The sequence below is a fragment of the Castor canadensis genome, chromosome 2 (genome assembly GCF_047511655.1).
Source record: "Castor canadensis chromosome 2, mCasCan1.hap1v2, whole genome shotgun sequence".
In the NCBI taxonomy this organism is placed as follows: Eukaryota; Metazoa; Chordata; class Mammalia; order Rodentia; family Castoridae; genus Castor; species Castor canadensis.
Window position 1 is genome coordinate 11,646,183 of NC_133387.1, and position 17,471 is coordinate 11,663,653.

Genomic DNA, 17,471 nt, shown 5'->3' on the forward strand with positions numbered 1-17,471 from the left:
TATGTTAGTAATTCTGCTTTGTTGTGAGTGCCTGTTCTTTTTCATCATAGTGGGATTTCTAGGCTACCAGAAATTGGTAATAGCAAACTAAAACAAAATTTGTTGTATAAAAAATTAGAAAAGTAGAAAATACAAGGTAGTGAACTCAGGATGTAGCCTATTGTGTGTTGCTTTGGAAATATGTCTGGAATTAGAGTTCTCCAGTGTTGAAAACTTAATAATGTCCAAACCAAATTAAAAATAATAATTTGGTTATATTTTACCATTTATTTAAATGAAGATGCCCTAAGTGATTTTTGGATAGAAAGTAAGACAGTTAATGTGCAATACTTTAGTACTTTCTTCCTCCTATGCCAAGTTTATTTTGAAATATGGATCATTCTTACTTAGATGCAGTCTTTTAGCTAATCACATTCAATTATAGTGAGATTGAGTATTTATAGTGGCACTGAACATAGAATGTTCTGTTTTAATAATTTTGTTATGTATCTTCATAACTGTTGGGGAACATTTTTCTCTAACTCTAGCATTACTTTTCCCAGGATGATTGCTTAGGAAAAAAATAAAGATAAGGGAGAAAAAAAATCAGTTCGGTAATCTCCAGAGATGGGAAAGGAAAAACAAGAGGTAGATTTTTTGTTGTGGTTGTTTCTAAAGAAAAATAAAAACAAACAAAAAACTTGTCAATCTTCCACTTTTTAAAAGGGTTCCATATACTCTTTTGAATGAAAGAGTGTTTTGGGGGGTGGAAAAAAGCCTATCTTTCTATTTTATATACACTTAAGCAGAAAGGTCACAGAGAGACAGCAAAGATGGCAGTGAGGCTAGAGATGAAATAGCACAGAAGACATCTGGAAAGGGGCCACGAAGGACTAAGAGTGCATGCCTCAGATATCTGTTGCTGTGTAACACATTACCCAGAAACCTGTGGCTTGAAATAACCATGACAATGTTTTATCTTTAAAAGGTTCTCTGTGGTTAGTAATTTGGACTAGGCTGGGCTGGGCTTTTCAAGCAGAGGGTTCAGGAAGCTCATCTGGCCTACAATCAGCCTTCTGGCTGCATGAGGCCCAAGCTGGCAAGTTGGTACTAGCAGTTCTACTTGTGATGGAAGTAGGGGTTGGGGCAATATTTCTCTCCATGTGAGCCTCCCTAAGTGACCACTGGAGGTCCTCATGACATAATCATTGGTTTCCCCAAGTGCAAGTAATCTTCAAGCTAACAAGAAAGCAGCTGTTCCTTTTTTTTTTCTCCCTTCGTTATGATCTTAGCTTCAGATGTCATGAATCAGACTTTGCAATACCTATCAGTCACACAGATTAGCTTTATTCACTGTGGGGAACACAAGAGCATAACAAACATTCATTGGGTGTCATTTTGGAGACTAACTACCACAGAGAAATGTAATAAAGAGAGCAGTAGACTTACACAAACCCACAGACTGGTATTAAAAGGAGAGGTTATCATGTTATCTTGGGTGCATTTGATTTGAGACTAATGTCATAATATCAGTCATAATTTCAAACCCAACAAATCACATTTTGTTGATTAATTGTGCCTTCACTGTAATAGTACTTTTATGGCACAGAAATGCAAGCTAAGTTGTTTTCAGGCATATTTCTTTCAGAAATCTTACCATAATTTTTCCTCAAGTAGCCAAAAACTATATACTCCCCTTTACTACTCCAGAACACCCCCATAAAACAGTATCAATGTTTTTTTACTTCTGATATCAAAGACCCTTACCTCATCTAAAAAAGCATGAAAATAAGAGTATTATAACAATTAAGAATGTAATCTATATAACTTGAAAGATATGCATATACTCAACTTGCTTTCAAAGGACACCCTCATCCTAACATTCTTGATACCAAAAATGACAGGCACATCAGTTGACTTTCTCAAACTGGAAATATTTATTGTTATACCTTTGTTTTAGTTTTCATATGATTAAAAATAATAATACCAAGTGTTTATTGTGCATTTACTCTGAAGTGGGTGCTGTTCTACATGTGTTACATTTAAAGTCATTTAAGCCCTTCAACCATCCTTTTTTTTTTTTTTAAGCTTTATAGATAGGGAAACTGAAACTCAGACATGGTAGAAAAGGATTCAAATCCATAAAGTCTCTTCAGCACCATGCTGTTAACCCCACACAGCATACACTGACTCCAGCCAGCTCAAGAAAGGGGATCAGTAACAATGACAGTGATTTTCTTGGTGCCTGGTATCTAGAAAGGGAAATGAAAAGACTCAAAAACTTACTTTTTGTAAGGATCATTGCAGCTTCTTGGTAAGGAACAGAATGGAGGTGCAGGAGATCTAATTAGGTGATGTGGACAGTGGAAGAGATTGTGAGATAGGAAAGGAAGTAGTAGGTTCTGGCTGTGTTTAGAATACAGTCATAGAATTTCCTTGTGGGTTAGATGTCACGTATGAAAAAAGAAGGAAAACATTTGGCCTAACAGTTGAAAGGATGGAACAGTCATTAACTGAGAACAAAAACTTAAATTGGAAAGACTTGAGGTAAAAGACGAAGATCCATAAAATAGGCAGTTGGGTATTCAAGACCAGAGTTTGGGGAACTAGTCTAATGTAGAGGTACAAATTTGGGACTTGACATCATCTAGATGATGGAGACCACAGAGGGCAAGGGTATCGGTAGATTATGGAGAAGGAACCACCTGAGACTTGGAGGCTGGGTCCTGCTGCTCTCCAACTGCAGGAGTTTGGAGAGAAGAGAGGAAATTGGAGAGAAGAGAGGAAATTGTTTGGAGAGAAGAAGACATGGGTTAAGAGGAAAACAGAGAAACAAAGGAAAGCCAGCATTTCAAGGAGAGATTGGTAACCAAATTCAATTCCTGCTAATAGGTCAAGTCAGTGAGAGTTAATAATTGACCATTGGATTTAGCAATTTGAATGTCATGGGTTATATTGATGAAAGCCTATTTGGAATTGAGTTGTGGGAAAAGCTTAATTGGAATGAATCTAAGAGAATTGGATGGGAAGTATTAGAGACAGTAAATGCAGCAAACCTTTCTAGGAATTTTAATGCATACAAAAAAGAAAAAAGAAATGGAGTAGTTAGAATAAGTAAAGAGTGGTTCTATGAAAACTAATAAGCTTTCTGTCCCTCTTTTGATAAGTATTTGTTGTGTCTCTCCTGTTTGCTTGATACTGTGCAGTTTATAGATGTAAAAATCAGTGATATAGGATTCCTCTCCTTGAGTTAAGTGAGTTAAAATTAAAACAGTGAGCTCTGCTGCACATTGCACAGAAGGTGTACACATACCCAGGCCATGGGCACACAGAAATATTTAGATGAGAAGGATATAGATGAGGCTATATCTGAACCCAAACTTAGGACATACTTCATCTGAATATTATCCCTGCCTGCTTCATGTTAATATTTTAGACCATCTAAGAGAGAAACTAAATTGTCCTATTTGTTCCTGATTTATAGTTGTCTTTTTTTTTTGGTAGGACTGGGGTTTGAACTGAGGGCTTTGTGCTGGCAAAGCAGGCACTGTACCATTTGAGCCACACCTCCAGGACATTTTGCTCTGGTTATCTTGAAGATGGGGTCTCTTGAACTGTTTTCCCAGCCTGGCCTCAAACTGTGATTCTCCCAATCTCAGCCCCCAAGTAGCTAAAATTACAGGTGTGAGCCACTGATGTCCAGCTCAATTTTTTGTTTGAAAAATGCTTTTTTGTACCTCAGTTTTCTTGATCTTAGCCTAGTGATTGATTTTGCCTTAACCATTCTTTGTGCACATCAAAGAAAACCCAATAAATGTGTTTTGAAATCATGAATGAATGTCTCACAGAACCTTGTCTGGATCCAGATTTATTGAATCGTACGGTCATTAACAAATTACAGTAAAATGAATAGAGAGAAACTGAAAAATTGTTTCCTTCCTGAGGAAATGTTTGTGTCTCTCCAAGTTTATATTTAAATCCTAATCCCCAACATGGTCATCAGCCAGGAGGTTAGAGCCCTCACCAAGAAGATTAATGCCCTTAAAAAGTAAGCCCGAGAGAGACCCTTGATAAGCTGCCATCAGTTATCTGGATAGTGAGCCCTAACTGGAGACTGACTGCCAGCCTTCCCAAGATCTTGAACTTCCCAGCATCCACAATTATCAAAACTAACTTTATGTCATTTGTAAGCCATCAGTTTATGGCATTTTATTATAGTTTACCAAGTGGACTCAGACATTCACTTTTTTCCCTCTTTTTCTTTAATAGAAAACTTTCCATTTTTTTCTAGGTAATAAAAATTGATAGCCATGCTGGTCTTTGAAATGAATGCAAATTTGGTCTCTTTTGAGCCTTCTTCTTCAAGGGTACTCACAATATCCTCTGCATATTATAAACATGAGTAAAAATATGTTAGAAACACAAATTCAATAAATATGCAGAAAATCAGCTGTACCTTATTCTCATGTTGCAGAGACCACCTGGAGATTTTTGAGATGGGAAAATGGAAGGATTGTTTCAGGAGTGATCATCGTTGTCAGACTACCTCGTCCACTTTCTACCAGCCTTAAGGACCTGGAGCTTCTAAGTAACAGAACAGACAAGTGCATTGGGTGTGATGAATAACTTACCTGACAAAAGGAGGGGTCAGGAAAAGAGAACTGAGTTCAATTATTATAAAATTAAAATATGGCTAGCACTGAAAACATAGCTTGTGTTATAGTAGTAGGCTTATTTCACATTGCTAATTTAAGAAAATATCTTTAAAAGTTGCATTTTGGACAAAGTTCTTAGATGTTTTCTAAAAATGATGAAGAAGGTGAAGGAAGTGTGACCCTATAAAAAATTAATTTCCTAAAAATCTAGAGTACAGATACAGTTCTTAAGATACCTTAGTGCTTAATGAAAGTATAGCATGTAAAGATTTAAATTAAAACTTTCTTTTTCTCTCTTTCAGATATCTTATGTTAGTCTCATGAGAAACAATCATTGATTTTCTTTTAAAAATACTGAGCAAAGTATCTACATTTTAAATCAAAAATAAAAAGCAAAAAGGGTAGCAAGGAAACCTGTGTTTGAGGGCAAAGCATAGAGTACACACCTGTAATCCCAGTAATATGTGAAACATAAGTAGAAGGATCACAGTACAGTCTTATCCCAGCAAAACTCACCAAATCCTATCTGAGAAAAGCCCCCCTGCAAAAAAAAAAAAAGAAAAAAGACTGGAAGCAGGGTAGCTCAAGTGGTTAAAGCACTCTTACAGGGTCCTGAGTTCAAACACCAGCATCACCCATTAATATGAAATGAAAACCTGTTTTTGAATTAAACCTGATAGAAAGAAGAGTAACTAAGTCAACATTTGTAATACAAATGCCTAAAGTCTTATTCTTGGAATACTATACATGTCGTGGTATAATTTAGTCCTGAAAATAATTCAGTGAGATGGTATTACAATTGCTGTTTTACATCCAGAGAAAAATGTGTTCATCCATTGTGTACCTTTTTTCAGTGTAGGTTGAGTAGCGTACTCAGGAGTATTGGTGGGTGCAGTTTTGTCCTAGTCCACAATTAAGCAAACGTCTAGATGAAAATGTTGAGTCTCTCTCCAGGATCCTTTCAATTCACCTAAACCCTCCCTCATTCATTCAAAGTTTTGCCCCACAAAATCTACTCATATTTTGAAAGAGGATTTTTCACGGCTTTTGACATCTTCTTCTCAATACTTTTTTGTGTTTGCTCTATCAGGCAACCAATCAGTTATTTGACACATAATGTGTTTCTTCCATGGTTCTATAAGTCTAGCAGGCTCTTTGCCTTTAATAATTTTATTATTCTTAGGGACACAATGTGAACCCATTTGACAAATACAATACAGTAGCAAAATTCTGTGTTTTCTGGCACAAAGATTGTAGAAGTTAGAAGGAAGTCATCTATGCTAGATGGAATATGTAGGGAGCTATCATTTAAAAAGTAGGACATGCCCTTTTCTTTGAAATTCCTCTAGAATAAGGCTGGGGAAATAGTGTAGGAATAGACAGAATGTGGTCATCATTGTCCTGATCTGTGTTAAGTAGAAGAGCATTTATCTGTAGTAGTTTGAATACTCTGAGATCACTCTGACTCAAAGCTACTTTTAGTGTAACCTGTCCTGTTTCCACTGTTAGAAATGTTTCCAAGAAAAATATTGTCTTTAGAAGTCATCATTTAAAATGTCAGTGTCTTTGGAGGGATCAAGAGTAACTTTTTCACCATTTACTGTGAGAGAATTCACAGCAGATTCGTTTCTATGACTAGAATAAAAGGAAAGTGTGAAATAGGGTAGGAAACATTGAAAAAAGCAGAAGTACCGAGGTGATAGAAAGCATGGGATAGGCACTGATTCTATCACTTTTATTTTGAAATAGCCCATTGTTAGGAGGTTAATAAGAAAATTAGCCTGTCGTTGCAGAATTTTACTGTGTCCAACAATACCAGGTATTTCACACGTGTTTTGACTTTTGAATAAGCAAGCTAGCTTAGCAGTAGGAAAGGTTTCTTTTAGATAGCCAATATGGCTAACTCATGTCAGAACAGATGTGATTTCAGCCTAAAGTTATTGAATAATTTCCAAAACAAAAAATCAAATGTAAGTAATTAATTTTAAAACATATCTTTGAAATGATCTGGCTGTTAAAATATTAAACCAAAATAAACAATGTGTGCAAAGTAACTACTGTACCAAGTCAACCTTTCCCTACATGGATTTCATGAAATACAGCTTCCAAAGGCAATTACAGCATGTTACTTGAGGGGTAGAGGGAGAATTGATGGTCAAGTGAATTTGGGAAACATCCATTCACATAAACAGATGTTTGTTTTTTTGCTACAAACTACCTAGAACATGGAACGTGCTTACATACATTTTGACTTCAAAGGGGACAGTCTACAAAGCAGTTGTTTGTTTGGTTTTTTTTTTCAGTTTTCTTAGTGTCCTATGGAAGGCACTTTAAAAAATTATCTAATATGTTTCAAAACTGAAATGGTATCTAAAGATAACAGTGCCTTTTCAAATGGATATGTGTATGTAATATTGATTAGTACAAACTATTTTTTTTTCATTTTTCTTCATTTTTCTTTTATTATTCATATGTACATACAAGGCTTGGTTTATTTCTCCCCCCTGCCCCCACCCCCTCCCTTACCACCCACTCCACCCCCTCCCGCTCCCCCCCTCAATACCCAGCAGAAACTATTTTGCCCTTATCTCTAATTTTGTTGTAGAGAGAGTATAAGCAATAATAGGAAGGAACAAGGGGTTTTGCTGGCTGAGATAAAGATAGCTATACAGGGCATTGACTCACATTGATTTCCTGTGCGTGGGTGTTACCTTCTAGGTTAATTCTTTTTGATCTAACCTTTTCTCTAGTACCTGGTCCCCTTTTCCTATTGGCCTCAGTTGCTTTAAGGTATCTGCTTTAGTTTCTCTGCATTAAGGGCAACAAATGCTAGCTAGTTTTTTAGGTGTCTTACCTATCCTCACCCCTCCCTTGTGTGCTCTCGCTTTTATCATGTGCTCAAAGTCCAATCTCATTGTTGTGTTTGCCCTTGATCTAATGTCCACATATGAGGGAGAACATACGATTTTTGGTTTTTTGAGCCAGGCTAACCTCACTCAGAATGATGTTCTCCAATTCCATCCATTTACCAGCGAATGATAACATTTCGTTCTTCTTCATGGCTGCATAAAATTCCATTGTGTATAGATACCACATTTTCTTAATCCATTCGTCAGTGGTGGGGCATCTTGGCTGTTTCCATAACTTGGCTATTGTGAATAGTGCCGCAATAAACATGGATGTGCAGGTGCCTCTGGAGTAACAGTCTTTTGGGTATATCCCCAAGAGTGGTATTGCTGGATCAAATGGTAGATCGATGTCCAGCTTTTTAAGTAGCCTCCAAATTTTTTTCCAGAGTGGTGTACTAGTCTACATTCCCACCAACAGTGTAAGAGGGTTCCTTTTTCCCCGCATCCTCGCCAACACCTGTTGTTGGTGGTGTTGCTGATGATGGCTGTTCTAACAGGGGTGAGGTGGAATCTTAGTGTGGTTTTAATTTGCATTTCCTTTATTGCTAGAGATGGTGAGCATTTTTTCATGTGTTTTCTGGCCATTTGAATTTCTTCTTTTGAGAAAGTTCTGTTTAGTTCACGTGCCCATTTCTTTATTGGTTCATTAGTTTTGGGAGAATTTAGTTTTTTAAGTTCCCTGTATATTCTGGTTATCAGTCCTTAGTACAAACTATTTCAATCAAACCTACCACACTGCTATTTTGAATTCTACATTTATAGAGCAGAATCAAAGACAATGTACAAGTCTTCCAGCTCTGAGGTTTTACAACTGCAAGTTCTCTGGGGAGACCATTTCTCTTGTGACTACTTTAAATATGTGAGCGATCCCAGCATGAAAATATACCACGAGTCAGCATTTGTGTGCGAAAAGTAACACCTTCTCCTGATACTATATTGCAGATCTTTAGAGACCTAAGGATATTTCTCTTTTTTTTTTTCCAGCAGTCTGTTTAATTTCTTGCAGTGTTTGTTGATAAATCTTTAAAGTACCTGGACAAACAACAAAAGACGAGCTACCAGCAGTTAACCTTGTGTTTAATCAGTCTGCAGCTTTATTCCGTTCATACTGAGTCTAGCTGTGTGTGAGCAATTTTAGCTGCAATAAGCTACAGGGTGTAGTTTGAACATGAATAGCAATTTTATGAAGGAATATCCACTTTATAAACCATCATTGGCACCTGCTCCTTGAATCTTTTACACTAAATAGAAAGGCCCTTACGTCCTTCCTGTGTTCATTGCTTTATGGATGGCCTTGTTAACTTGCTGTGTACCTTGTGAGACCCACACTAAGATATCTTGGCACAAAACTTGCCATGTTATTGTATTTAAGAACTTAGAGATACAAACAAAATTCAGATGCCTCAATGTTTGGTATTGTTCAAAGATAAAACCGAGAGTGAGCTTTAATCTTTTCTCTCAGTTATGTCATAGAACTTTGCAAAGAAAAATAGGCAAAGAAGAAGAACAATACAAAACAAGGTGACATTGATTTCTTAGCCCTTTAAAGGCTCTAACTTGGAATTATAACGTAGGGAAAGTGATCCCATGATACTGTCTATCATTAGCATAACCTTAGAATGATTTTCAGAACATGTGCCCTGCAACATCTTTGTTAGCTTTCACCAAATTATAATTTCATACCTTATTAGTGTTGTTAGATATGTTTAAATAACCACAATTGGAAAAGCAAACTGTCTATGATTGATTTTTTTGTGCCTTCTTTGACTTCAAAGAGTTATCCCAGCTCAGAACAGAGGACAGAGCAGGAAACAGTGCAATGATTCATGAGAGTAGATGGAGGTAAATGATTAGTTCATGTGCTTCTGTTCTTCAGTAATGACATAAATCCTCAGGGAGGTTCTTTTTGTCAGGCTGTATGCCTGCCTGTGTCAAATCATATATATGCTGGCATATCTTATGAATGGGGAAATCTAGGGAACAAATAACAATTCCTTTATACAGTTGTTCACTTTTTAAAGATGTCACAGAGGCTTTAGGATAGAGAAGGAAAGCATAATCCTTCTCCTTTTTAATGATAAATTTGCATATTTATAAACACAAAGACCATTCACATATGGCAAAATACCTTTCTGGAACAAGAGAAAAAAATGTTAATTGATTGTGGGCTAAGACCTATCTGTGACTTCTCAGGTCTACAAACTAGTGTATTCCCATATTGAAAATTTTATGGTCTGTTGATTCTTAAAATAATGAGGAAGGCAATGAATACATAGCAAAGCTAGAAAAGAAAGTGTACCACTGTGCCATTTACATCAGTGATTTTATAACAGCACTCCTCTTCCTGGGATAATAAAACTTAACATGTGTATGTGCTGTTTCCTTTGCATTATGTGATGTAAGTTGAAAAATTGTATCTAAGGTAATTAAAATGCACCAGTGGAAAAATAATTCCTTCTTTCTTTAAGTTAGGTAGGACACCAAACATACCGATGTATTTAGCTAGCTACTACCAAGCCATACAGCAGGCCAAAACAGAGAGAAGAAAGTCATCAATTAAGATAATGTTAGGAATTGAGTAGAACACACTGAAAATAAAGGAAGTTGATACATGGATTGTTCTTTAATAAGCAATGAAGATGTCACCCTCTAACAAGTCACATTAGCAGAAATTCCGTCACCAGCAGAGGCAAAGAGGTCTGCCAGGTGCACTCCTGCCCTCTTGAGTCACCCAGTGTCTGAGAAGCTATAGGTTACCTGTAACCCTTCTGATGACCTTCTCATGAATTATAGGTAGTAGGGATCTGAAGGAGCCTGTAAGTTTCAAAGACAGACTTGTAACCTAGAAAAATATTTTCCTAATAAATGTGACCCTTTGACAAAAGACAAAGCAATCCCACTCTATTTTGAGACCTTCTATACAGCAGAATAACATCCTCAGAAACTACCAGAGTACAGAGCTATAGGAGGGCTAGTAAACTGACAATAAATGGAGACCCAAATACCACATTCTGGTTCTATGCGATAAATTAAGTATGTTTAAATTTCTGTTTTATTAAAGTAAGGCATATCCTTTGTAATTAATTTCCTGAGTTATATGAATTATGAAAATAGTTATTTATTCTATTACTGAGTGTATGAATGCCTTGGCATTTTTCCATAGGACCTGAGGGATCTTCCTATTAAGACTTTCTTCCCCAAGAATAATGGATAGACTAGAAAAGAAAGATCACTACTTTGAGAGAGAAGAAGGGTATCTAAGTATCCTACTTAAAAAGCAAACATTGTTACCCAGATTGAGAACATGAAAATTTAACATTCCTATAAATTGAAAGCATGGTAAATTATATATTTTTACTATGAGAATGGAAGAAACATACCATGAACATTTCCAGGTAGGGGTACTTCTCTCTGGGCCTCTGCTGTGTTGGAAATAGATACAGGGATCAGGTTAACCACTAGTAGGGTTGATGTTACATTCTGAAGTTTGGAAACTCAGTTCTCAGATACACATAGATTTTATTTAGAAATCAGTGTTTTATGTACACGTGAGTAAGGGTTGGATGAGGACCTTAGTATTCTGTTTGACATAGTGCTATATGTTGAACATGAAGAATGGATTTAACCTTGAGAATTGGCAAGTATCGGGTGGGCTGTCTATGTGATCCTGGACATATTTAATCTCTGAAAGTTTCTATTTTTTTATATGTAAAACTAATAATTAACAACAGGTGAAGGTTTCTGTGATTATTCAGCATATACTAAATAAATTTCTTGTTAGGATTAGTATGATGCACCATGTACAGGTCCCAGGATGGCATCTGACACACCACAAGTCTTCAGTGAACATGCTTTCCTTCCTTGTCCCCTTCTTATTATCACTCCTTCTCTACTCCAGGGAAAGCACAAGTTGTATGTAGACACTGGGATGGAAGGCAGTTGGTGTGGCCTTATTCCTGTCGGACAGCCTTGCAACCACGTTACAACAACAGGCCTGAAGTGGAACCTCAGTAAGTCAATCCTTCCATAAAGGGAGGCTTTCTGTTTTTCTTTCATAATGTCTCTTCAGTATATACCTGGTAGTAGAATTACTGAGTCATACAGTAACTCAATGTTAAGCCTGTGGAAAATCTGCCAGACTATTTTCCAAAGTGCCTGCACCATTTTACATTCCCACCAGCAATGTGCCAGTGTTCCAATTTCTATACATCTTCACGAACAGAAAATATCTTGTTTTCTGTTTTGCTTGTTTTGTTTATGACCGGCTAGTGGATGTGAAGATGGTATCTCATAATTTTGGTTTGTATTTTCCTAATGAGTAATGATGCCAAGCATCTTTTCTTGACCTTGTGGAATATTTGTTTAACTTCCATGAAGAAATTTCTATTCAAGTCTTTTGCTAATTGTGTTACTGTCTTTTTGCACCGAGTTGTAAGAATCCTTCATATATTCTACATACAAGTCCTTATCAGATATGCAACTTACAAATATTTTTTCAGAGTTCTTGGGTAGTATTCGTATTTTCTGAAACTTAATTCAGTAAGTTAATTAATTTAATTTTGGTAGTTCAATTTTTTATTTATGCATCATTCTTTTGGCTTCATATTTAAGAACTCTTTATTCATGATTTTTTGTACATAAAATGTTCTTTACCTTTTAGAGGTAGCTGTTGTAATTGAAGTTGTGTGTTCTTTTCATATTAAAACCTTTGAGATATCACAGATTAGCTGCTCTTATTAAATATTAAAATGTTTCTCAACTCTTATGAACTGTATTAGATTTTAGTTATATAAGAACTGTCTGATTTAAAAAAGAATAGAAAGTGAAGGTTTTGTTTATGAACTAAATGCTAGATTCAAAAAAAAAAGAAAGAAAGAAAAAGCTGGCAGGCATTGTGAAATGAGTCAACTCTAATGTCTTAAGAATTCCAGTAATTTAATCAAAGAGCCCTGACTGAATGCCAAAGAGATCATCCTCCTGATTAACCAATGCCTTTAATATTATACAAGATAAGTATGGAACTTTGTCATTCTTTCCCATCATGTTAAACTCTTAGATTTCCACATGGAAATAGATATTTTGAAGATAAAGAGATTGTTTTTAAAGTCCTTTCTATGAGCCACTGCTGAAACAATTAGGAAAAAACTGGAGATATTTTGAAACACATGTCTAGAGATTCATCAGAGTTTGAAAGGATGGTGAGAACAGATATCTGCAGTGCACAGGAGTGTGTGATGGGCTTTGAAGCTGTTAGGCAGAAATTGACATGAGTTCCCAGTAGAAGCTTTTTTGAAAACATCCCAGTGTAAAATAAATGGTTTACTTTCTTTGTTATTTCCAAGGACCCAAACTAGACACTGCTGAACTTCCTCCCGAATCTAGCAGTGTCCACAGTTTTCACGGCTGGCACCAGGATGGAAGAGGCACAAAACAGAAGTAGACAGGCCACAGAGGCAACTGTCCAGCTTCCCTGTCTCTCAGTCATAGGAAAGAGTCACAAAAGTAGACACATTTCTTCTGGGCTCTTTAAAATACCTTTCATCCTCTAATATGCACTCCTAATTACGTATAATAAAAATTTTCCCTGGAAAGGGGATCTTTGGCATGATGAGGATAATACTCTTAACTTTCCTACCTGTGATAATTTTTTGATTCTTACTAAATGCATTATATTGTTAGTTATGTGACTACACATTGCCTTGACTTTTGAAATAATTATTTTTCTCTAAATATTTATGGTAATAAATAAAAAGCAACTAAAGTTGAATACAATTTGCCAATTCTCTAGCGTGAAAGTGTTTCCTCAAGGGATCTTCTAACTGATGGGTGATATCCCATTAAGAAATAATGAAAATAAATGTGAATAATGCCATGTTGACTTGAAGGAAAATGAGTACGTTTTGTTCATAGAGAGTCCCTTGCTTTACTCAGTGCCACTGTGTGGGAAAATAGGGCCCTGGATTTATGTTATTTTGTCTTTAGTAGCACCAAGGTGGGACTGGGCGTAGAAAAGGGGAAAGGACCTGCAGTAGCTTAGTCAGTAGCTGCTCGCTTCTTGAGTCAGTGATAATAAGCATGTGGGGAAATGTCACAGTCCTCCTCAGGTGGCCACATGCTTTATCTCCACCCATCTAACCCATGCTAAAATCTGATGCCAGAAGTGCTAAATACAGTCTGACTCATCTGCTATGAATTTGCAGTATCTCACATCACATGTCACATTTTGATTTTAACAAAGTCTGAAAGATAGCACATCCCATTCTGTCAGAAGTGAAGCTTCCCAGTTGTCATTGCAGTGTTTTATTCATAGCAGTGTGCTGTGAACAGCCATTGACTTGGGTCATGTACAAGAGTTGCTTTAGGACATGAGCCTTTAGGAGTAATGAGTGAAACTTCACCTTCCTAGATGCGCCATGTTGCCCTGCAGTGCCACGCCAGGCTGCTCTCAGTCCCCAAGAAACAAGAGTCCCCTGCTCCACACAGTCAGCACTTCTTGGTATTGCCAGACTTAGCTTTCTCAGATATTTTTATGGTCTCTGCTGGTGGGGTAAGCATCTTTTTGTAGTTATTAGCCATAGCAATTTCTCCTTCTCCGGACTGCTACTTTTCTTTTGCCAGTTTTCCCTTCGGGTTACTGTTTTCTTGGAAATTCTTCATATCCAAATTATCTCTTTCCTGGTCTACTTCGTCTTTTCAGTTTGTTTGTGATGATTTTATGTTATGAGTCTTTTTGTTTTGTTTCATTGATTTTTGTTTTTGGGGTGCTAAAGATCAAACCCATGCTAATGACTTTACCACTGAACTGTATACCCAGCCCCAGCATTTTCCTTTTAAGAGTTCACATTTTTTTATGTCTTGAGTATATTTTTCTTTAAGATTTGAGAGTTTTATGTCTTAAGTCATCTTTCTTATTAGCCATGATGATACTCTCATTTTAAGTTTCGTTTTCAGGTCCTTTGTTTCACGTGAAATTTGTTTTTGTGTATGAAAAGAGACAAATCCATTTTTCTTCCTTGTTGATAATCAGTTAGCCAGCATCACTTATCATAATTTCTCCAGTGGTTTCAACGCACCAAAGATTTTCATATGCATGGGTATGTATGTTTGAGCTCTGATCTGTTCTCTTGGTTTGGATGTTTCTTGTTCTGACGCCACACTACCTTAATTACCAGAGCTTATAATCAATATTGACATGTGATAAGTTGACTTCTCCCTCTCTTGACATCAATTTTTTTATGGCTATTCCTGGTTTCTTCCTATTCCTCATAAATTTTAGAATCAAGTGTCACAGACATAATTCCATCATGATTTTATCAGAGTTACATTTAATCTACAGATCAATTTGGTGAAAATAGAACAATCGAGAAGAAATTTTGTATATGAAATTGAGTCTTCACTTCTGCAAATTTAGTTTCTGTGTTTACTTGAGCTTTTTAAATTCTTCCAATAGTTTTATACTTTTCTCTAGAAAGATCCCTTGTGTATTTTATAAGATTCATCTTTAGAAGCCCTACATTTTGAGTTCCCATTTTAAGTTATACCTTTTTTAAAAATTGCATTTTCTGGGTTCATTGAAGATATGTAGAATGTAGTTAACTTCCATATGTTGTATAATATATTGCTGAACCCTTTTTTCATATGTAACATCAGACACAATTTTTAATGTGTACACTTAACCCATCAGTAACATCAGGCACAATTTTTAATGTATACACTTAACCCATCAGTTGGAAGTACATCGTACATATAGTCAGGTCTGCTATATTTCAGAAATTCTTGACTTTTCAAAAAAAATGAAAATAATGAGGTTACAATTGTAATATTAACATGCATGTGGCATTTTACATTTTATTTTTGTAAAGTTCTTTAAATCTTATAATAGGACTGTATGATACATTGTATTGTCCCCATTTTTCAGGTAAGGAAATAGTAGTTCATAGCTCTAATTAGTAATTTGTCCCAATTTCATTAATTAGGGCTTGAAACTCAAAGCCCTTGATTTAAGTTATTTAATGCCATTTATCCTCATTTCTTTTTTTTTTTTTTTTGGTAACTCAGAGTGTATTTATAAAAGGAAAAGCTTTCTATCAAAGTACACTTTTTCAGTGTAGGACAGTCCATAACAAGCATATTTGCCCTTACTCCGCAAGAGCTGCTCAACTTCCAAGTTAAGAATTTAAAAACTCGTTTTAACTGAGATTTTTATTATGTCGATTCGCTTCTCATTCTACATCATCTTCGGCCAAGCTCTGCGCACTCACAATTCGCTGACTAATAGTTGGGAGCTTAGTCAGAGCATCTGGAACACTGGTAGAGGAAGTGTCTGCTGAAACACCTGCAGCAGCTGCTGCGGCTGCCCACACTCAGCAATTGCATTTGTCAGATGGTCCACACCCTTCTCATATTCACCTTGAGCTAGTAGCTCTTCCCCAAGCTGTATTTCTTCAAGGAAGAATTTCTGAACAGCTTCAGCATCTTTAAGATCAGGTAACTTGGAAAGCCCAGCTCTCTCCTTGGCAAGCTTCTGTTTCTTCCTTCCGAACGACCTGGGTGTCGCGTCATTAAATAACCTAGATAAATCGCAAAAACGTCTTATTGCAACCAGCTTGCTTTTTTGGACTGCTGCAAATGCCGCCTCCACCGAAACTCAAGGCGGATCACCATGTTGGGTGTCACGACTTCCCGCTGGCAAGCCTCTCTTAAAAGATGTCGCAGGTATGAAATAAAGCTGAGCCACGGGAGAAGCGCAGCCTTTGGACTCCCCGCAGTTCCTCTCGCATTCACTCATATCTTGGAAGCACTGGGAGCGAAGCCGCCAAGAGGGTTTAAGAATGCAGGAACGACACCTAACTTCTGGTTCAGTCTACTATATCTGGTCTTTAATCAATTAATTTAATTATTTTCTAAAATAATACTCTTTGGATACAATTGTTATGTATTGAATATTTTTATAATTACTCTGAAATTGATACAGGAAGACTATAGTCTTCTTGAGAAATTATTTCAATATTATCATGCATCTTTACCTTAGGTAAACTAGTGGTAAAGATGCAGGACAAAACAGAAATGAAACAAATTTTGTGGGCATGTTTTATTTGGTACCTATATAAAGGAATGCAGTCATAATTTCCATTCACTCTGGTTTCTGTTTTCCTAGATTCTTACCGAGTTTAGCCACGTGTATATATTATGATTGGGAACATGAAGGAAATTCAGTTTGCTGAGGCTCAAACTAAAGCTCCATTTACCTATGGGCCATAACTGTTTTTTTATTAATCATATTTCTTTTTTCTAACTTTTTTATATTTCTTCCTTTTTAGCCTTTGAGGTTGTACTTTTATGAGCGACTGATACTTTCTACTAATAACAGGCAGCGGTCTGATGTGTGATTAATATTACAGCCACATATCAGTAGACTCTCAGGAATTGAAAGGTCCTTAAAGATCAACCTAGTAGTTGAAAATTACTTTATGGACACACATATGCTGCCAAGCCACTGGTGCACTGTTTCTGCCACTATCACTCATGACATTAACCTTTCCACACGGGCACACTTGTACTGTGATAGAATACAAGTTTGAATTTTCTTTCTGTGTATGTAGGTGTGATCAGTTGGGGGATATGGAACACAACACTGCCACTTTCTTGATGAGTTCTCAGCATTAGCATTGAGGGACAACTGTAAACTTGCCAACATGGGCAAATCCAGGACCCACCTTTTGTGAAGGGATGAAGTTTGAGGGAAGTCGAGTTGATAATCAGTAGATATCATTTCTCTAGAGAAAAAAAAATACAAAGAATTATTTTTTAGATTATTTAATTCTGAATGATTTTCAAATGTTCTGTTTTCAGGCATATAAAACTAATGGACAGACTACTACAAATGAGGATTAAATCTATATTTCACTAACTCAACTCCAGTTCTGTT

The 17,471-nt window shown here is 36.4% G+C and overlaps 2 protein-coding genes and 1 non-coding gene across 9 annotated transcripts in view; 1 reads left to right on the forward strand and 2 right to left on the reverse strand.

Annotated features, from left to right (window-relative positions):
- Positions 1 to 17,471, forward strand: part of Tpk1 (thiamin pyrophosphokinase 1) — a 300,962-nt gene that overhangs the window by 218,750 nt on the left and 64,741 nt on the right. For 3 of the 7 annotated variants that reach the window (XM_074061358.1, XM_074061361.1, XM_074061365.1), the window contains 2 exons: positions 11,442 to 11,553; positions 13,950 to 15,568. In XM_074061358.1, the coding sequence (XP_073917459.1) occupies positions 11,442 to 11,553; positions 13,950 to 14,251 (414 nt within the window). In that variant the 3' untranslated portion in view covers positions 14,252 to 15,568. Of the gene's footprint in view, positions 1 to 11,441; positions 11,554 to 12,885; positions 13,923 to 13,949; positions 15,569 to 17,471 lie in introns of those variants that run through there. The other 4 variants (XM_074061393.1, XM_074061390.1, XM_074061373.1 and 1 more) reach the window with 2 other exon arrangements.
- On the reverse strand, positions 15,660 to 17,315 carry LOC141418922 (mitochondrial import receptor subunit TOM20 homolog). Its single transcript, XM_074061398.1, has 2 exons — positions 17,260 to 17,315; positions 15,660 to 16,113 (listed from the first exon to the last, which is right to left on the reverse strand). The coding sequence occupies exons 1-2, from the start codon at positions 17,313 to 17,315 to the stop codon at positions 15,834 to 15,836; spliced, it is 336 nt and encodes a 111-aa protein (XP_073917499.1). The 3' UTR covers positions 15,660 to 15,833.
- LOC141421104 (small nucleolar RNA SNORA14) lies at positions 16,248 to 16,380 on the reverse strand. Its single transcript, XR_012445782.1, has one exon. It is a non-coding gene; the product is annotated as a small nucleolar RNA SNORA14 (small nucleolar RNA).

Coding starts and splice junctions, on each gene's coding strand:
- LOC141418922 (XM_074061398.1), bottom strand. CDS start 17,315: ATGATATCTACTGATTATCAACTCGACTTCCCTCAAACTTCATCCCTT. Junction 16,114..17,259: donor ACTTCATCCCTTCACAAAAG/GTGGGTCCTGGA, acceptor CGATTTATCTAG/GTTATTTAATGACGCGACAC.